The 22,044-nt window shown below is 42.0% G+C and overlaps 1 protein-coding gene across 1 annotated transcript; it reads right to left on the bottom strand.

The window, feature by feature from the left end:
* Positions 1-305: 305 nt before the first annotated feature.
* SERPINB5 (serpin family B member 5) lies at positions 306-21,792 on the bottom strand. Its single transcript, XM_073213190.1, has 7 exons — positions 21,636-21,792; positions 15,584-15,757; positions 12,661-12,798; positions 11,191-11,308; positions 8,796-8,938; positions 4,592-4,759; positions 306-2,033 (listed from the first exon to the last, which is right to left on the bottom strand). Exons 2-7 carry the CDS (start codon positions 15,749-15,751, stop codon positions 1,641-1,643), a joined length of 1,128 nt encoding a protein of 375 aa, XP_073069291.1. The 5' UTR covers positions 15,752-15,757; positions 21,636-21,792; the 3' UTR covers positions 306-1,640.
* Between the last annotated feature and the right edge of the window lie 252 nt (positions 21,793-22,044).

Raw genomic sequence — 22,044 nt, 5'->3', positions numbered from 1 at the left:
GGGCCAAAATGGAACAATCTGGAGAGAAGTTGCTCATCTCCTTACCAGGCCTCTCATCTCCCTCCGCACTAGCTGGAAGTCACGCTGGCACTCCCCAGATGGGAGGGAGGGAAGAAGATTAAGATGCCAGCTGGTGGGCAGGAAGAAAGGAAGCCCAGAGAACAGGGATGGAAATTATTCTTATCCCTTTTTTTTTTCTACCTCAATCCCCTCAAAAAGCATTTGTGTACAGAGTGTTTATATAAATGGATGGCTTGGTTCTGTTACAAAATAGTGAATCAGCTTCACAGAAAAAAAACCAGACATGTAGCTCAATAATATTTTATTGTCAATAGCATAAAAGAAATTTGACACTGAACCTTTGGAGCAAGAAGAGAGGTGAACCTATTTACAGTGAATGCCAGAGTAGATGTGCTCTTTTGGTCTTGAATTCATCTGTGAAATTGCAACACAGATAACTTATTAGAACACCTTTAAAAATTACTACTAATGTCAGGTACCAAACAGCCATCTATAGCAACTAAACCATGGGCTTTGAAAATAAATACATGTCAAGGCAGCTTAAGCACCTCCATAGATATAGTTATAAGTTCTAAAGGCATTAAGCTCCTTTCCCTTTCCCACTCTCACATTAGAAAAGAGACAAGTTCCTTCAACACTCATAAAATTCTTTTGTCGCCTAGCATGGAAGTTGCTGCGCATTTTAAGTCCCTGGTCGTCTCACATGCAAAACCTCATCCAGTCAGAATTCCCTGCCAGGGGTCGATGGCCAACCAAACGGCCATGTGGGGCAGTCTAACAAATGTGAACGTGACTTTCTAATAAGATCTGAACCTCCCCTTCAGGTGCTGCACTTCAGCTACTATAGGTCTGCATTTCTTTTTCCAACATTCCAAGTTTTCAGAAAGTTCTGGAAACAAGCTGCTGGCACACTCACTTGGCAGCCAAACCTAATACTGTGGCTACCTAAGCAGCTTTATCCATTTTGTTTGATTACATTGTGTGGCAGAAACATTAAGGTGTTGATTTATCAGGTGCTGTTCTAGACCCCATCAGTGGAATTCCATAACAGGTACTGTGCGCAACATATTATCTTTCTAAAATCCAAAATCTCAAGAGTTTGAAGAAACCATTGTCCTGTGGGACTTAGCCTAAGGAGCTGCAGACCTACAAAAGCCTGAACATGAGCCCAAGTTTCACGGGAGCCAGGAAAGTTTAACAGATCCCACGTACCACAGTTTTCCAGTCTTTCAGGGAAGTGAGAATGTCTGGAACATTCTGTATCCCAGTGAAGGAAGGCCCAACTCTAGGAATAAAGTCCTCCAGATCCTCCTTACAGGAATTTTCTTTGTGGAAGACTGTACTCCTGCCAATAACGCTAGATAGTGTGACAAAAAATGAATACGTATTTTTCCTCTAGGGTGATGTTTTTTCATTAAAAGCATTGTCTTATATGGGGAGGAAAAGGGAACAAAAGAAAAGATCGCAAAGGAAGGGCCTCTTAGTGTGAGGGCTGCATAGGACAAGTACCAGCCGCCCCCTGATCCAGCAATAATAACAACTTATCATATTTAGAAAGTGATTCTCTGGATGCAGAGTTTGCAGAAAAGTCAGGTGGGACTTAACCTGGGTTCTGCCACTTATGGAGAACAGAACTTGCCAAAGAAAATGATGCTGCGGGTTTTGTTGTGCCTGATGATGTAAATAAATGGGTGGTCGGCATTGAACTCATCCTTGTGCTGCAGGATTCGTGATCCTGGCACCTCTATGGACTCCCCACCATCTTCAGTTATTTCTAAGCATGCTCTGTGAATAACATTGGAGAGGGCCACTCCCTTGGTCTCTGACATTCCAGAGAAGTCAGATGTATTCTCATTAAAGATATTTCTCAGCCCGAGGTTTTGCAGACTAGCCTTGGGGTTGATCATCTTTTCCACCTTAAATTTGGGGATCGAGAGTTTGACTTTGGCATTGGCCATCGTGCTGGCATTGGTCCACCGTGAAAGCATCTCTGAGTTGAGTTGCTTTTCAACCTGAAAGATGAAGAGAGGAAATTATTTTTTTACTCCCAATTGTAAAAGATTGCCCTTGATTAAAAACACAATGTGTCGTTGTGAGCCTACTTTCAAAGCAGTACAAATGGGCCATCGGAGATGGAATCGGTCCCACACTTTTGGTCTTTGACTAGTTTCTCATGAAGGACCCACCCAACCACCTCTCCTTGTTCCCCACCTCCCCACCCTGTGATGCTCCCTGTACTCTGAAATGTATAAGGGCATTTCTTTTAAATTACAGAGTAGCTCTATAGAAACAAATGCATGGATCAGGCACTCGTTGCATAAATAACAGTGAAATAAATATAAAATTAGAAGGGTTTTATGCATAACATTTCTTGAATGCTTATTTTCATTTCTCTTTTAGGAAGTCCAGAATACTCATGTACTAGGCATGGCATCAAATTTAATAACTCAAAGCTAAAGTAACTCTTCTTAAAATGAGAATTTGAACCGTCTATGATCATTGTTTAAGATCATAGGTGACGAATGTCTCCATTTCAGATGGTTATTTTAAAAGTGAGAGATATTCATCGAAACTTAAAATGGTTTAGTCATAAAAATCTTCATTGAGCAAATCTTAAATTGCTCCCCACCCTTCCGGTCTCCCCCAGCTACAGGAGAAACATTTGTACAACAGACAATGGTGACACCGTGACTGTGACTGTTGTGGGACAACCCTGCCCTGAAGTCACTCATGTGAAATCTGTAAAAAACAGGGGGATGACAAGGTCACAAGCTGGTCTCCAGTGTGTTGGTTTTGTTTTTTTGTGGGTGAAAAAACCATTGGGTTCTCTCACTAATCTATGAGAGGTTATTTTTCCAATGGATACTATTTCATTTAGAAAAATGATCAGGACCAAAAGATTGTCATACGTGACTAGAATTTTTTGAGCCAAAAGGTATATTCTCTTGCCCATTTTTTATCTGAGAGGGAAGAGAGGGGAGAAAATTAATCCATAACTCAACAAGGCTCCTTAGAAGGAAAAAAAAGCTTTCTCCTCTGTTGTATATGTGTTATGGGTCAAATTCATGTGCTGAACTCCTAACCCACAATGGCTTAGGTGACATTTGGAAATCGGGTCCTTGTAGGTGTAATTAAGATAAGGTTCCCTAAGGTGGGCCCTAGCCTAATGACTGCTGTGCTTACAAAAAGGGAAAATCTGGACACACAGACAGACACAGATACACAGGGAGGAAGCCGTATGAATACAGAGATTGGGGTAATACTATGCCTACAAGCCAAGGCAAACCAAAGATGGCCAGTGGGAGAGAAGCCCGGACAGATTCTCCCTCACGGCCCTCAGATGGAACAGGCGCTGCTGACCCCCCCCACCCCCCACCCCATCTCAGACTTCTAGCCTCCAGAGCTGGGAGAGAAAAAATTCCTTATAATTAAGCCACATAGTTTGTGGTACTGTATCATGGCAGCCGTAGGAGACTAATAGAGTATATATTCCTGAACATCCCTTTCTGAGACTCAGAAGATCATTTTCCTTCATTCTGAACTCCAATAAGAAAAAAACAGGTATGAGGGTATTTTAAGTAAAATGGAAGGTGGCTGAATAACAACTATAGGAGAAAATGAGGCCAAGGAATGAAGTGGAGTAAAACAGAGAGAGAACAGTTATAGAACAGTGAAGGCTGGAATTATAACTCCTTCAATAAAGTGACGGATAACACAGAATGGCGACTGAAGCAGGGGTAGGGTAGGGACTGGGTCAGACCGTCCCTGGAACATCCGGGCCTTCCTGGGTTCCTCAAAGAGGCCCTCCTTCTTCCTGCCCAGGGCCCAGGCCCAGGTGAGGGAAGCTGGGAAGTGGGAGGGGAGTGGATGGCTGACGGAGGCAGAGGGGAAGCTAAAACATCATGCCCGCCCCTAGCAGATGAAACCTCTGCTGTTGTCTAACCCATGCGCCTCTAACAACCTGTGCAAAGGCTGGAGCACAATCAGGTCTCGTTTATGCATATGCCTTAGAAGAACTTTCCAAAACCCACTGAGCATACAACACAGAATGAACCCTAAGATAAACAGTGGACTTCAGTGAATAATAAGGGCATACTGGCTCAGCAGCTGTGACAAATGTACCGCACTCGGGTCAGGTACTCTGGTCTGGAGTCCATACAGATTCCAACTTCCTAGACTCTAATTCCCATTCCACACACCACTGATGAGTCAGGTGACCACAGGCCAGGTACCTACCCTTGTGCCTTGGTTCCCTCGTTGGTAAGCAAGAGAGTGGTCATAGTTTCTGACTCAAAGGCCTGTTGCAAGAATTCAATGAGATCACGCAGTAGGGAATTTACCATTCCCGGCACATGGGAAGTGCCAAATGAATATTGCCTGTTTTAACATTACCATTCAATAAACAACCACTTCATATGAAAGAGGAAGGTGCAGAAAGGACCCTCAAACTCTTGGAGGTGACTCAGCAAGAGGCAGGACCATGGCCCCTCTGCACAGCCACCCACAGCGCTATCCACAGGCCTCCGGACAAGCAGGTGGCACCTCTGTGAACACCCGCCTCCCTCCTCACCTTCTCCAGACCCGTGGACCCGTCCTCCACGTCCGTGGGTAGCAGGATGAGCATGCTGAGGTGCTTATTTTGAAAGGGCAGCTCTATGATCTTACAATTGATACTGTCGATGTTGCCCATACAGAACGTGGCCTCTGTACTCATCATTTGCACTGGTTTGGTGTCTGTCTGTAAAAGGAGAAGAAATTTGGATGGCTTGCTTTTCAATTTACATAAGCATTACTACACACACACACACACACACACACACACACACACACACACACACGTACACACGTATAATTTGTTCTTGTTGTAGTTACAGATCATTATGGCTTCACGACCCATCCACTGGGATCCCAACTCTACTGCACCCAACCATCAAAGAGTGTCCTGCAAAGAGTTTATGACTTCCTTTGAAAAGTTTTTCACATGCTTTATAATTCCACATATTATGTATTATAGGAACTATATATAATACTTGATTTGCTTACATAAAACATTAATGCAAACCCACATACGCATTTATATAGCTTTTCCTAATAAAATACCCAATAACAAAAACTTGGCCTAGAGCAGAACAAAATCACATTTGTTCTGTCCTCTGATCACCTCTGGTTTTGTCACACACACCCCCACACACACTTTGTTCCCTCCTCCCTGCCTGGCTACCTACTCTGAGCTGAGTCAATGGAGAGAGTCTGGATTAGAGATTAGAAAATCGGATTTTAGTCTCAAATGTGACATGAACAGAAGCTACGACCTTAAGTGAGTCATGTAACCTCTCTGGGCCTCAGTTTCACTGTCAGTGGAATGAGAGAGCTGGAAACCAGAACAACCATTACTCTGTGGAGGAAAGGAGAATACAGGATGGGAGGGGCCGCACAGGGCAGGGCTGCCTGTTCTAATTTTTTTTCTTTATAATATCTGAAATAAAAGAGGCAAAATAGAAATATTTTACAAAGATGGTTGTTCGGCACATTCATGTTTGTTCTATTACTCTCCATAATTTTCGATATGCTTGAAATATTTCACAATTTTAAAAAGTGAGAATGTTAACAAAGAAAATTGTTTCTAAGTCTCTTCCAGGCCCAATGCACTCCACTCCTCTAAAAAGATCTTAACATTCAGGCTTTTCTCTCCAGGCAGCATTCTAGGCCTTTTCTTCTCTCTATCCCCTTTAATATCTGACCTTGTGTCTGCTACAGAGGTGACTGATTATCTGAAGGAAATTAATTCATACTAAACAGTAAAAGACTGCTAGTAATTGACAGTAATTTATCTTGATCTATACCTCCCACTGGAATATTTGTCTGTTAATTGAGTCTCTTTGGGGAGATTTTCAAACTTCATATCAGGCCTGCAGGGATAATGTTGCAGTAAAACTTTTATCTGGGGTCTTCGAACAACAAACTGAACCTTACCCAACACCTCTCTCAAGAGAACTAGACCTTTCTTAAGTTTACTTTTTGGACATACCTCTATTTTAGCACTTGCTTCATTGTTAGAAATATTTATCTGACTTCTCTCCACCCCCATTCCAACTAGACTGTAGTCAAGGCAGACACCATGTGTTATGGTCTTGGTATACCCCCACACACAGCAGTGGCTCACTACAAATATTTGGTAGGTAAATAACTGAAGTCTTCAACTCTGTATAATCAAAAACAGAATTATGATGGAAAAACATACTATTTTTGAAATTAACTGATAATTCTTCCATTTATTTCCTTTAAAGAAGATATTTGTCTATAATCTCCATCAAGTTAGACTGCTAATGGTTTCTAAATCTGCATTATAGTTGTGGCCACCAGAAAACTCTCATGTATTTCACTTAGCAGCAGTGAATATGGATACAATAATCTCATTTTCTGAAACAAAAGCTGATATAGCTACTGAAAACTAAAGACCATCCCAGAAATTATAGTACACACACACACATATTAATGTGTGTGTGTATCCACCTTTGTCAGCACTATATTAAACTTTTAATAATACAACTTCAACAATTTAGTCCAGCCCTTAAAGGAGACACCAAAGGACAAAGAAAGATTTAGTAACATCACTCAAAAAGTTCAGGGGCTGACAAAGGCAATTCAAAGGAAACAAAGGGAAGGTAGTCCCTCTGTGATCAGAAGGAGGGTGTGTCCCCAGGCTGCTTTGAGTGGCATTTTATTGCTTCTTCAGGTGAACCACTGAGAGATCAGTAATTTCAAATTCTTATTAAGTCTCTTGCTGGAGTTTTAGTTTCCAGGAGCTATATGACCTAGCTTTATGATTTGATAATGAGAATAAATGAATAGCCCACCTTCTACCTCCCTTTGCAAAAGACACCCATGAGCATTTTCTTAAGTATACACACTACAAATCTGAGGGTGGTGGGCACAAAGTCCATGGTGTACTCACTATTATAAGGTTTTAATGGTGTGCTGGGCAGGCCCTGCAGCCATCACAAGAGGCACCATTAGCAACATGTTTCAGGTTTCACTTGCACATGCTCAGGGCCCCTCTGCCAGCCCTTCCCAGGGAGGAGAGCCACTGTCAGCCAAATACTCTGGGGGACACTCCATGTCAGGAGGTCAGGGGGCCGATGCGTGGCCCCCACTCACAACAGAGGCTGTATACAGTCTCGTTCCACTTCAGCTCCAAATAAAAGGCAATATTAAGAAAGTCAAAAGCCATGTTTAAAACTTCAAGGACCTGTATGGGAAAACTCCAGAGTCTGAAGAATCTGACATTTTGTGCCTGGTATCTGAGACACGCCCCTGTGTGCAGGGTCAGTCCTGGCCCTCAAAGGCAGCTTTAAGAAGACCACTGCAATCAGGAAGCCAAACTGAGGGAGAGAAAGCGAAAGAAGGAGCTGGCTCCCTCCCCACGCACACCGGAGCACAGTCAGTGTTTACTGGCCTCTCCCAATGCAAATGTTCGGTGGATCTTGCATAGAGACCCACTGTGGTCTCACAGGCAATTTTGTCTGCTATTGACTGTTGCATCAAACTAACCCTTAGGGATCAGTCATTCATTCAACAAACACTTGCTGAGCACCTTAATGTATGGGGGACTGAGCCAGGAATTACAGAAACCGTGATGAATAAGGCAGTACCCTTGCCTTAAAAAGCCCATGCACTAGTGAGGTCTAGATAGGCAAATAAATAATTTGATTTCCCTGTGGAAAGCACACTTGAGGTGGTAGAGAGGAACAAGAATAAAACTCCACAGGCAAAAAGAAAAAGTAACGGAAATGGAAACCAGACCGGCTCACTCAGGTATAGATTGTATCTTGAAGGTCTTTTCTTCCCACATTCTAGCACAAAGAAGGTGCTATTATAATAGTTTGCAAAAACAGAAGGGTTAATGGTAGGAATGCTGAGAGAAACTTGAAAACTACAGCTGATGCACAGGAACCATGAGGTGGATAGGCGACTCCCAGGTGTTGTGCTAACTGAAACAACAGGCTTGAGTCAGCTCAAGTCAGATCTCATCAAAGGAGACCAAATCACGTGATCATATCCATTCCTGGGACTTCCTAGGTCCTTTGATGAAATGGGTCCATTTTCTGGTCTCAGTTCTTTGGTTTCATTTATAGATGGAGGACTTAACTTACGTATATGAATTATCTCTGACGTGGAATAGGGCCTCAATATTCACCTAACAGTGTTAAATAAGCTTTCCCCACCACATAGGTCTCTAATTATGACCCCCAGCAGACAGATGAGTAAGCTATACTTTCCTTCACAACTAACAAGTGCCTCAAAGCATCCTATAAATTAAAATGTCAGAACCATTTACTTCACTATGAACAAGTGACCAACGGCATCACAGAGGAGCTTATTAACCTGGAACAAGATTCCCAGGTGGTCATTGTTTTGTGATGATCCAAAAGCTCTGATGTCAGGATTTGGTTTGTTTCTTTCCTTTTCTTTTTCTTTCTTGCTAATGGTCCCAAATATTTATAGCTATTGTCCAGTGGTGATCTGGCTTTACCCACAGGGGTATGAGTTCTGTAAGATCTCACTCAGCCCAGACCCTGACGACATTATGGAAAAAAAAGGAGAGTATCTGGATTCTGGTTCTTTCTACAACTTCCCTCCCAACTGCTCATCTCAGGAAAGGCACACCACTGCCTGAGCCCTCACTTTGGTCACTGGAGTGAATCGCTACCATTCCTTCTGCTGCTACATTTTTTCAGATCTAGAGAGATCCCGTGACATGCTGCCCCACGTACCTTGTTGACTCTGAAAGGACATTCTTTGGTTTCTGATTCAGGAAATTTCTTCATCCACTTTCCAACAAAGTAGGCAGCATTAACCACAAGGATTTGGGTCTGATCGTTTACACTGTTGTCAGCTAAAATGTTCTCAAAGTGGCCTGCGAACAATTTTAGGAAACCACAAATTGCACAGGGTTATTCTTCCAAACCACATCTGACATACACATGCCTGTCCTCTCACTGGGTATTTAACACTTGCTGGGGCCACACCATGGAAGGTTCGACGGCCCGAGCTTCTCCTTTCAGAAGGACCTCTTTCTCTCCTTCTATTTTGCCACAACCAGGCTCACCAAACAGACCTGAGCCAGACAATGAAGGCGGGAAGGAGGGAAAATAAAGGAGGTGGAAGAAAAAGGAAAACACAAGCAGCCATATCTGAATGCCTATCCAGAGCCAGGCAACGTGCTAGACATTTCATGTGCACAGATCGCATATTTCTCCCCATTTTACAGATGGGGAAGCTGAGACTTGGTGTTAAGTCACTTGCCCAAGATGACACATGGGCCAGGGTGGATTCAGCATTCAAGGCTGGGTTTTTCTGACTCCAACATCTGTGTTCGGGAATGAAAACACATGACTGCTTCCTCCATGCTCAGCCACATGTACTAGCTCACAAGGGCTCTGTAAGGCAGAGGTCATTATCCCCATTTTATCACCGAGGAAACTGAGACCAAGTAGCTTTTCTGGTTCACTCAGCTGGAAAGCACGGCTGACGCCAGGACGGTGCTCTCCCCTCCTGCCTGAAATTGCACCAAGATCATAATCACTGCCAAGGGCTTGATCACAGCTGTGATTACTACGGAGCTCAAATCCCCAACAATGCCAACAGTCCAATGGCTCCATAAAATGAAGTCCTCACATTTGAATAGCACTGAGATTTTTTGCAAAGGATTTTCATTTACCTAGTATCTCAGATCCTCATACCACACTCAGGCCCCATTTCATGGATCTGCAACTGTGCGTGAAGGACGCTGCACTGGTTTAATGCTCTGCTGGCACCATCTTAAAATTCTTACTACATTTTTAATAAAAGGCCCTGTGTTTTCATTTTGCATCAGGGCCTGCATATTGTGTAGCGGGTCCTACTGATGTCCTACAATGGGTTGAATGTGTGATCATGTGATTGTGTTATTGAAGAAACCAGAGGCCAGAGGTCTAGGGGACCAGCAAGTAGCAGAACTCCAACTTAAATCTCAAGCCTCTAATTTCAAATTCAGATGTCTTCACTAAACTACTGTCTCCAGAAAACCTTTACGTTTATGAAGAATTTTGAAACAAAGGCTCTTGGAAAGACAATACAACTATTTAGCAATTCTAAAAGAGAAACTGTTACATAGCAATTCAGACAAGAGCTGCTTTCTGCTTATAAATTTTAAAATTGTGTTTCACCTGGTGTTACTTATAACAGTTTTCTCTTTCCACAGGAAGCCAAAGAAATTTCATTTTGATAACAAATAGGTATGTATATGTTTGTGTGTGGGCATACATATCTATAGCGACCATATATTCTCCTGGCCATCATCCAGCATTTGTTAGTAAATATGATTTAACTTGATCCTCAGGACAACCATGCAACAATTCAGTCAGGTAACATATGGCCCATTTTACATTCAGGAAACTGAGGCTCCCTGTGCAAATACCTCAGTTAATAAGTGGCAGTGTCTGATTGGACTCTAGGTCTTTAGTGACTCTGCAGTATCTGCAGATTTAAAACTGGCCTCATGACCTGCCCAGGGCCGTACTTCACTGAGGCACAGCAGAGATTCCCGGAGGGCATGCCGCAGCACAGCAAGGAGCCGACAAGGAAGTCCAGCCCTGAAGCACCAGGAATGTCTGCCAGGGATGAGCTGATGCAGGAAATGCTCAGAAATCCAAGTGGTTTAATGGCTTGTTGGGCAAAAATTTAGCTTGTTGTAACTCTGGAGAGAGAGAATCCCAGGACAAAATACCTCTATAACTGAAATCAGTCAAAGGGAGAAATAAAGTTTAAAACCCATTTATTGCTTACAAACTGCAGTCCAGGGCCATCTCTCTTTCCTGCTCTGGAAAAAGCATAACCAGCACTCCCCCTAACCTCTCAGGTTCAGATAAGCCCTCGGTTGCCCAGGTAATTACCCACTGACATGGAGATGAACTATGGCTCTCCACCCCTGAGGAACACCTGTTGATATGCAGATGCACTAAAGTCAGGCGAGATATTCTGGAAATATTACAATTTTACCAGCACTTGTGTACCAAAAACACCCAAGGAATTCCCCAGATGTTCAATTGTATGCTTAGCTAAAAGATTCATGAGAAGGCAGGGTCTGTTTACTTAGCAATTTATAGCAGAATAAGAAAAGATACTTGCCGTCTGTGAGATCCTTTATGGAGCTGTTGATCTGATCTTTCGTTTCTTCCAATTTATCTTTGAAGTCGACAGTTTCCATTTCCTTTGCATAGGGTCTCTTCGTAGAGCTGATAAACTCCTGAAAAATACCCAGTTCATGAAATCACAGAGTACTCAAAGGCTGTTGTCAAACCACTGCGTTGTTCCACAATCCTAACAACATGATTTTTATGTCTATGGCTATGAATATAACTTTTAAAATTTGTAACATTATAAATTGAAATTTCCTGTCAAAATCCATGAATTTTCTTTGTATTAAATGTTTCATTGCTTCTATTCTATGACCATATCAATTATTAGATGCCTCCATCAATTTAATATCAGCTTTGGGGATAAAAAGATAGACTACACTAAATATACACAACAATTATAATACGGATTTCAATTTCAGAAACATTAAAATGTAAATGTGTGTACACACATGTGTGTGTCTCAGAACAGAAGAAATGTACAGAGGAGAGCTCTATGAGCAGAAAATCTTATCCTCACTAGAAGAGAATCTGTAGACCCTTGCTACTCAAAGTGTAGTCCAAGGACCAAGGGTTGCAGCACCACCTGCAAGCTTATTAGAATGCAGAATCTCAGGCCGCACCCCAGGACCACTAAATCAGAATGTGCTTTTTTTTAACAAGATCCCTGGGTGATTTATCTGTGCATAAAAGTTAGAAATGTAGCCCTATAGGGCACATACCAGTGATTCTAATTGTAATGCTTATTAAAAATACAAAACCCTGAATCCCACCCCTATTGATCTTGCAAGCTGAGGCCAGGAATTTGCACTTTTAACACCCAGGTAGTTCTGATGCAGGTGGCCCTCCTCAGACCACACTTGTTTGTACTATTACTAGTGAAACAACAGATGATAGGAAGAAATGGCTGAAACCACCACCCAGAGCTACTTTGTATAGATACCCAGTAAAACCAGTTTGTGATTGATGAAAACTGTTAATTCATCCCATTATTGTTTTTCTTACTGAATTTGAGAATCATCAGGAGAACATTATGTGGATAAACAAATGAGGTTGAGAACTTGAAATGTTGTCCCAGGCCATATGCCTTGTCATTTAAGTAGAAAGAGGTTTAAATCATTAGTTACCCAAAATCTTCAGAGGTACATTTACGAGAGAGTTAATAACCCCATTTTTCCATTTCTCTCAGTGAGGAAGCTAAGAGAAGGGTGGGATTTATGAGGGTTTGATAGGGCAAAGAAGTCCACAGGCCCCTCTATATTTTGAGCTGGATGATGTGATGGCAATTGATCCCTGTGATATTCAACCTCTCCACTAGGACTGACTGTTTTTTTTAAAGGCTCAAATCATAAGTGAGCATCCTAGAAGTATATCTTGGTGAAAACAAACTTGTGAGTCTAACCATGGGAAAATGCCATTCCTGGTAAAAAGTTAAATTTGCTAATTGCTTTAAACCACTTACTGTAGAAGGATTCAGCGATTTGTCTACATAGAGCCGTTTGATTAGTTTCAGTGAGTAAAAGGAACTAAGTTTGTTTACATCCGATGTTACTGTTTGAAATCCAAAGGGCACGTCTTTGACGTTTTCAAAATGAAGGACCTATGAAAAGAGAAACTCCATTACCCTCTTGCCACACAGTGGATACTGAACGGCCAGCCTCGGGGGCAGAGGGTCCTGGCTCAGTTGTTCCACAAAACAAGGCTTCTCACTCTTGGCACTCTTAGCATTTCCGGCTGGAGGGCTCTTGTGGTGGCGGCATCCTGGGCGTGGTAGGGGTTTCGTAGCCTATCCTTGACCAACTAGGGGCGGGTAACACTCCTTCCTTCATTGTGACACCCAAAAATGCCAAATATCCCCAGGAAAAGGGACAAGGAGAACAGAACTGTCCCCATTTGAGAAACACTTGCGTGAAGATATTCTTCTCTTGATTTAACTATAGGGAAAATTTGCCCTTTCTTCAAGATTATGCCTCTGATGCTCATACAGAAGCCTTTCCAAACTTGGAAAAGAATGAAGCTGCGTTATAATTTCTATCTAATTTAGAGACCAGAAGAGAGAGATTAATAATACCAAGAGAGACAGTCATTAGGCAGGTATCAGATTCCAAGACAGAGGGTCTCTAGCCAGGGTCTATCCAGTCCCTTTCCTTGCTGTAAAAAGTGCCAAATGGGCTAATGCATCATCTGTGGAAGGCACTACCATAAATGGGGGCTCCTCTAGGTGGGCCGGAGTCAGAAGCCCTGCCTTTGAATCCCAGTTTGTACCTACTAGACATGGTGATCTGGCCCAACTCTTCAGTCTCACTTTCTTTAAAATGGACTGAGAATAGCTACTTTTCTGAGTTGTTTGAGGATTACAGATATTGTACATAAAGCATCTAAAATATCATATGGATTCAAAATGTTAATAATTATTCTTATAGTAATATTCTAAGCTACTTAAAATGAGAATGCTGGCTTCTGAAGGGCTTATATCCTTTTATTTTGTTTCTAACTTTTCATTTGTTCCAATGGTACCTTTGTGGTACCACAAAATGAGATGTCAGCATAAGCTGACTCTCCCCTCACTCCCAACAATAATAACTGGGCCCTGATGCCACACCTCGGGTTGATGCCAGTAAATGAGCACCCTAGCACCAATGAGTCACACAGCCTCAGTATTGCAGGGTCAGACTGGCTGGTCAGATGCAGCACATAACCCTCCTGCCCAATGACAGGTAAAAATCCAGCAAATTAAAGAACTCAGGTAACTACTACTGGGGGACAATTGCAGGGACTGAAAAGACCTCTGCTATTATTACTGATGAGCAATTGCACCACCAGGAAGCTCCCTTACTGTCCATCCTCCAACGGGAGAGGATGAGCAACAGGGAATGGGAAGCGACGTCGGGATCATGGACTGGGGGAGCCCAGACGCCAACTGAGGCTCCTCTTGTCACAGCTGAAATTTCTTTTTCATTCCCCAGCAATTTCAAGGATAAATTCTTCCTCCTGAACCAAATAACATTTCATGGGTCATATTTTCTGGGGATTTATGGATACAGGAAGATATTCCCCTTTTAAATGTTTATGAGCTCGTGGAAAGACAGATTCTGTGGAACCTAGAACCAGTAACCTAACAATAATAATGGAATGGAATTAGAAGGGCATTCACCTGTCTACCTAAAAGTAAAAGAGAAATGGGTCAAAGGGGCCAAAGGAACAAACTTACAGTTATAAGGTAAATAAGTCCTGGGGATGAAGTGTGCAGCATGGCCAAGGATGCTCTACCATGTTAGCTGTAAGACTGTGAGACTATCGTTAACAATATTTCAGCATATATTTCAAAGTTGCTAAGAGAGTAAAAGTTCTCATCACAAGAAAAAAATTTAATTTTGTAACTGTTTATGGTGACTGATGATAACTAGACTTATTGTGGTGACCATTTTGTAATGTATACAAATATCAAATCATTATGTTCTACACCTGAAACTAATATAATGTTATATGTCTGTTACACTGCAACTAAAGATAATAATAAAAAGTAAATGATGACTTAAAATGTAACAATCTGGAAAAATCATCTCATTTGAAGATCTAAGATTTTTATAGTCAATCATAGCCAAAAAGAAAAAGAAACTCTAAATATATATATACATATATATATATATCCATATTTGTATATATGTATATTTTACAAATATATGTATCTATTTGTAAAACAAAATAAATATTTGTATATACACACATAGACACCTATATACATGTGTATGTGACATCATCTTAGGCCATTCTTTTAAAATAGGATGCTCAAGCCCCAGGGAGTATTCCCAAACATAAGCACAATCCATCTTCTTATTTATCTCTGTCACTTGAAAGTAGATCACTTAAAATGTTATTCTGTATTGAAATAAGCAGGGATATATTTTACCTTTCTGATGTGGCTATATTATAGGATAGAATATATTATAAAGCAGAATACAATCGAGTCTGCTTCTTAAAACATGATACTGTAAATAAATTTTGTGCATAAGACAGTGGACATAGATTCACACTCTTTCTGGTCAGAGTATTTGCAGTAGAATGTTTAATAATCCCCATCTTGATTGATCCCTATAATACAACAGGTATAAAATTGTCAGGTAACTTACAGAAGGCCACACTCAAGGAAATCATGTGATTACCTAGCAGATCCCCAGGCTCTCCATCACAACACGGTACCTGTTCTGAACGTGGCTTGTAGGACAGATAATGAGCTTTCACACTTAAAAACATTGCAAGAGTGCTAGAAATGGTGCACCTCTCTGTCCTGACCGTGGGGGACAATTTGTTCTTCCCTAGGCATTGGTTATGTGTTCTAATAAGTCTATTCCCACTCCCAGTAGGAAAAAAAGTGCTGGACTTACCTGTCCAATTTCATTTGCTGTGTCACCTTTGGCACCTACTTGAGCAAGTGATAGGGAGGTGGAGAGACAGATGGGAGAGAAGAGGACATTGCCTGCTGGCTCCTTTACACACAGTTGCTTGAACAGGTCGATTGCAAAAGCTGAATTTGCCAGTTGCAGGGCATCCATTGTGGGCTGGAACAAAACACAAGGGTGAGGTTATTTCCAAAGTGTCTTTACAGTGTTCTCAGCTGCATTCAGCCAACACAATAGACTTCTACTCAACAAAAGAAGAGAGGAAGGAACTTCCAGTAAATGCAATTTTAAAAGCCAGTGGCAAAGAAACTTGGGAGCAAATGTCCCAAGATCCGGATGGTCCAGCATGTGAGGTCTTCTGTGTATACAGCTCTACCCAGAACTCCCAAAGTCAGACCTGCTTGGCCACGATGGCCACTGTCAGGAGCCTCGAGGTCAGCCCTCTTCAACAAGTGGTCAGAACCCTTGACAGCACTGATCAAAATCAGTTGGTTTTATTTATCCACTTTGTTTCTATTGATTTAGGTTAAACCATACAAAATTAAAATTTTTGTAGTTCAATTTGATATTTAGTAATTGTTATGGGTTGAATTGTGTCCCCTCAAAAAGATATGTTGAAGTCCTACCTCTGGCACCTGTGAATATGATCTTATTCAGAAATGGTCTTTGCAGATTTAATCAAGTGGCAGTCATTAAGGTGGCCCTAATCCAAGACGATGGTGTCCTTATAAGAACAGGAGAAAAAACATAGACAGACGTCCAGAGGGAAGATGGTGTTTAGACACACAGGGGAGGCCATGTGACAACAGAGGCAGAGATCGGAGAGATGCTTCTACAAGCCAAGGAACACCGAAGACTGCTGGCAACACCAGGAACTAAGAGGAAGTCCAGGAAACAGACTCTTCCCTGGAGCTTGCAGAAAGAACACGGCCCAGCCGACACCACGGTTTCAGATGTCAGCATTCCAAGAACTGTGGGAGAATACATTTCTGTTGTTTTAAGCCACCCAATTTGTGGTGCTTTTACCACAGCCCTAGGAGACTAAGACAGCAGGTAAAGCCTCAGCAGGGTACCCAGCACAGAGAAATATTTAATCAACAGAAGCTGTTACTGTTTTTGTTGTTAGTACATTCCTACTATGTGGGAGACACTACACACAATGTTAGAAGGATCCACGGAGTCCCTGCTTCTCTGAGTGTGCCATCTCTTTGGACAGATGTGTAGAAAAATAAATGAGTAGAATGTAGAGCTACCCTCGTCATATGAACAAGTATCATGGAGTTAAAGACGAGAGGGGAGAGGGAGCAGCCTCAGCTGAAAGCATAGAGCCCAGTCAAGTGGAGAGAGCAGTGAGTGGGCGCCTGGCTGGTCTGAGAACGCTCTATTCTAATGCAGAGTTCTCTACGTGGTTGCCAGAGTCTCTGGCAGTCCCTGAGACTCCTGCCCGCGTCCCTGGGATCAGAACTATTTTTACAATAATGCTTAGACATTATTTGCCTTTTCACTCTGAATCTCTCACAGATACACGGTGGAGTTTTTCAGAGATTATATGACGTGTCTTCTATTAAAGCAAATATTGAAGAGAGCTGCAAAAGTGAAAAATAACAGGCTCTTCTCCTCCCTACATTTTTTTTTTACTTTAGAAAAGTTATTTTTCATAAAAATGTTAAGCATGTTAATATGAAATGGTTGGATTATTTTAAATGAACCAGTAAATAAGTACTTCAAAATGTTTCCAGTTTTAATTTCTAATTTGGTATATAATGATGAATATAACTGACATCAAAAAAATTTAAAAAAACAGCTTTTTGGGATCCTCAATTACTTTTGTGTAAAGGGGTCTTGCATTTTAAAAGTTTGAGAACTGCAATTCTAGTGAAAGGTTTGTCTTTCTTTCTAGTCCAGGAGTTAAGATCAGGCCTGAGGGCACCTCTGTAAAGGGGGCAGTCAGGGCACCTTCTAGGAGCAAAGCTGAGCTCCATGGAATCCTCCGGCTCTGCCTGACCCAAGGTAGAAGTTGCTAAGGGACATAGACAGATACTACTATCCCCAGATGACTAGTGCATGCATGAAGGAGTGACACTGGCCACAGCCAGTTGCCACCTCACTGTGTTGCAAGATAATCAAAGCATTTGGACAAATCTCAGCAAATGTTAGCAATACACACCCAGGAAAATATATCATGAACCATTTTGTATAGTAAATTGCTATCAAAAGTATGGGTACAAAAGTAAAACCTATGGGTACAACTTACATGTCTAATGACTTGTATTCAGAGGATTAAAATCTCTGCAAATATTTTTTCATATTATTATCACTTTGTTACAGAGGTAACTTTTGTTTTCATGAAAACCCTCTACCAATTACAATAAATAAAGAGAATTTTGTTTACAGCACCCATGTGGAGGAAACTACATCTTCTAGTCTCTTTAAAGTTTAAAAGGCATCTTGATTTTAACAAGAGAAAAGTGAGATGGAAGTCAAAGAGTAAAATAAATGCAACAAACAAACAAAAAGTTGTAAGAATTTATAGGTAAGTTCCATTTTTGCAGTTTGCCCTAGAATCTTAAACCTTTCAAGCGGGACAAGATCTTATAATGGATCTACTCTGGCTCGGAGCCCTTTCATCACAAATGAGGAAATTGAGGCAGACAAAGATGCAGTGATTCTCCCCAGCCACCCACACAGGGAGTGAAAGTGGTGAAACCAGAGCGGGCACTCACTTCCAGCCGGGCACTTTCCGGCCACACCTCACGGCCGTGCCTCTTGGGAGCTGTGTCTCTGCTGGCACGTGCTCGCTCAGAAGCCTTTAGAGTTCCAAACTCCTGCATGTCCTGAATCACCCCTTTAGACATATCAAGATATCTTCCCTACTTGAAGAAGCTCGTGGTCTCTTTCTGCCATTTATGCTGCAAACTATTAATATTATAATGCTTTTATTTAATGTATGTCAGGCACCGAGTTAAGCTTTTAGAAATCAAAGGTGAACACAACATAGTTCCTCCCTCCAAGCAGCCATCAGCCGAGCGGCATGATAGGTGTGATCGGTGTGATGAGCATTTTGATGGGGACACAAATTACCAAGGGAGCCCTCAGGGGAGACAGCTCCCTCACAGTATAAATCTCAGTGAGGTCTCAGAGGCAGTGACATCTCAGCAAGTCACACTAAAGGAGAGTCCTAAAGGAGAAGTAGGAGTTGGTTATGCAAAAATGTCTGTTAGAAAATAGAAATAATGTACAATCACAGTAATCCACTTCTAGGAGTTTACCTGAAGAAACAAAATCTCTGATTCAAAAAGGTATATGCACCCCTATGTTTATTACCAAATTATTTACAAAGCCAAGTTATGGAAGCAACCAAAGTGTGCATCAATAAATTAATGAATAAAGAAGATGTGGTGCATATATACAATGGAATATTATTTTACTAAAAGAAAGAAAGAAATCCTCCAATTACAACAACATGGATGGACTTAGAGGGTATTATACTAAGTGAAATAAGCCAAACAAAGACAAATACCATGATTTTACTTACATGTGGAATATAAAAACCAAAGGAACAAAACAGCAACAGACTCATAGATACTGAGAAGTGGCTGTTGGTTACCTTAGGGTGGGTGAGTGAAATAGGTGAAGAGGATAGAGAGGCACAGAATCTCAGTCATAATGTAAATTAGTCATGGGTGAAAATACAGCATAAAGAATATAGTCAGTAGCTCTGTAACATCTTGCTATGTTGACAGATGGTAATTACACTAGTTGGGGTGAGCATTTAATAATGTGTATAACCATCAAATCACTATTCTGTATACTTGAAACCAATATAATATTATACATCAACTATACTTCAATTAAAAATACATATCAAAAAAATGTGTGCCAGAGAGAAATGACACAATGCAGAGCCTGCAAGTGGTACCAGATGAACAAAGACACACAAGCCAAGTGCTCACTTCTCTAGACTTTCAGCTGGTCACTGGCCCTGCTTAAAGACTTTCAAAGCTTTTAATTGCATCTAAATGAGTAGTCCTCACCTTTTCATCTGTAGACCAGTAGAGAGACCCACTGCTGCCTGACAGCAAGCTACAGCCAGACTCACCAGATTCACCAATATTGCTGAGACCCCATGGATAGGTTGACCGTATATCCCTCTTTGCATAGGACAGTCCTGGATTACATCTGTTGTCCTGACATTAGTAACAGTGCCCTTTTCTCTCTCAGACATGACATGTTTTGAACAAGATATGTTCACCTACCTAAAAATCATCTATCACACATGCAAGCACACACACACACAGACACTGCTGTATGTAGTCTTTCTGTTCCTTAAAAACTAATTTTTCACTGGGTCAGATTGTAGTGGATATCATTTGGCTTGGCCTGCGTCAAGTTACAGATGAAGAGAAATGTGAAAAAAATCACTATTTGGTGCAGCTGGTCCTCCGGCAATGCCTTGAGAAACCCTGCCTGTTATAATAACTATAATGGAATGCAAACACAGCCTTCGCTCTCCCCATTCTAACCTCGGGAGGCAAAAGTCAGAGCCAGATTAGGCGATCTTGCAGCTTTTGCTGTGTGAAAAAGTCTCCTGAGGAATAAATGAGTAAACATGTTAAAAGTGCTTTGTTAGCAGAAAAGGGGCGAAGCACCTATTAGTAATAAGGTCAATTGCTTCACTTCCTATGGCAGGAACCTCTGCTTTGCTCAGATATTGAGACGTCCCACTTGTCCCCATTTCTTGAGAAGCCTGATCCCAGCCACTGAGCCATCCCACTGCTGTCGGGCAGCAAACTCCATAGCCTGACAGGTTCCGGTGATCTTTCCTATGATATGCTTCCATGAAGCCAGACTCGCCAAACCAGGGTGACGAATATTGCTGAGACTGCGTACCCTCAAAGTCACACACAGCCCAGGTGGACTGAAGTGGCCAGTTTCAAGGCATTTAGGAAGCAAAGCAATAAACCTGTGAGTCATGTGGACAATCCTTTCTCCACCTACCCATCAAGGGACCCATCAAACAACTGTCCCTATGATGGGGACTGAGATTTGGGATCCACCTAATTCTATACAAAACCTCTTGAGTGATGTAGGAGGTAAAAAAAGCTGTTAAGAGTAACCATGGTGTCATAGAAAAGTCCACGAACTGTGAGTCTGAAGGTCTGAATTTTACTTTATTTTGGCACATATACAGTTCATAGGCTTCAACTCTGTGAATCTCTACTCCTCGCCTGCAGAGTAAAAAAAGGCTGAGGTCAGGGTTGTCTCAGACCCCGTAGCTCTGTGAATCTGAGCCCGATCTGATCATGAGCCTACAGCACAGCCTGGCAGATTCAGGCCATCTCTCCTATGATATGCTTAAATGAAATCATAAAGATTATACCGCTTGTGAGGAAGAAAACTATGAGCCAACCTATCTGAAAAGTTGCCCAAGAATACACACTTGAAACCTGGAACTTCTTTCAAGTATCCTGAGACCCAGAAATTGGGAGGGAGAATATGTTCAACCTAGAAAAATATGCTGCAAGTTAATGAGCACTGACTGATGTTTTCAAATGACAAACAGTACAGCAGTTCCAAGGTCTGAATCTCAGCCCCACAAGGCCAACCGCGAAGGTGAGCGAGGCAGTCAAAAGCTTTAATACTTTGTCTCGGTTTTGAGTACCACACCCTTTCTGAAACTAGCACTGCAAAATTTATTCTGAATTCCATGGCAGGGCTGACTATGTCCTCAGAAATACTTCTCCTCCCCAGATCGCTGTTGCACCCCCGCCTCACCAACACCAGAACCTACCAGCCATGCTATTTCTTCATATTCTTACCTTTTCTGGCTAAGGGACTTTGCTTCCTACATGGCATTCCTGGTTACGAAAACTCTGAGAGGGTGATAGGCAACAGTACTGATGCTAAGAGCTTATCTTTGAAAAGAACTGCTTATGTGGACTTTGTTCACCATCTTGAGTCAGCTCAAATAATTATTTTTGTTTAAAGAATTCCCCTCGAAAGAAATCACCAGCCCTGCCACGGGCACTCGGCTTACCTGGAGTTACAGCTACTCTGCACGCACAGCAAGGGAAGAGGATGCACGGCGCAGGAGGCCCTCGATGTGGAAGCCAGTCTCTGTGAGGCAGAAGCAAGGGGCTTACCTGAACCCCAGCGCCACGCCCACTGCGGCCACGCCCAGCCTGCACCCCCTCCGCCCCTCCCACTTCTGCACGCTCAGCTCTTACTCATGCCTCTTGGCTGCTTGTCCATAATTGAAAAAACTGATTCAGGCTGAAGTTGCTTTTGTCTGCACAGCTTCCAAAGGCCTCTGACGTGCTCAGGCAGGAAGGGGCTGTCGGTGGATCCTGCCTTGAGCTAAATACATGCATATATATACATACATACGTACATTCGTATATACGTACGGGTAACCCTAGTAGCCCACATGGAAGGGAAGGTGAAAC

This window comes from Manis javanica, chromosome 9 (assembly GCF_040802235.1).
Source record: "Manis javanica isolate MJ-LG chromosome 9, MJ_LKY, whole genome shotgun sequence".
Lineage (NCBI taxonomy): Eukaryota > Metazoa > Chordata > Mammalia > Pholidota > Manidae > Manis > Manis javanica.
The sequence above is the reverse complement of the archived record's forward strand: the minus strand, read 5'-3'. Positions and strand labels throughout refer to the sequence as shown.

Bases quoted from the DNA above. Each gene is read 5' to 3' on its own strand.
- SERPINB5 (XM_073213190.1), bottom strand. From the start codon at position 15,751: ATGGATGCCCTGCAACTGGCAAATTCAGCTTTTGCAATCGACCTGTTC. The intron at 12,799-15,583 runs GTAAGTCCAGCA...CTCTTTTCATAG, and splicing joins CAGCAAATGAAATTGGACAG to GTCCTTCATTTTGAAAACGT. The intron at 8,939-11,190 runs GCAAGTATCTTT...AATTGTTCGCAG, and splicing joins CATAAAGGATCTCACAGACG to GCCACTTTGAGAACATTTTA.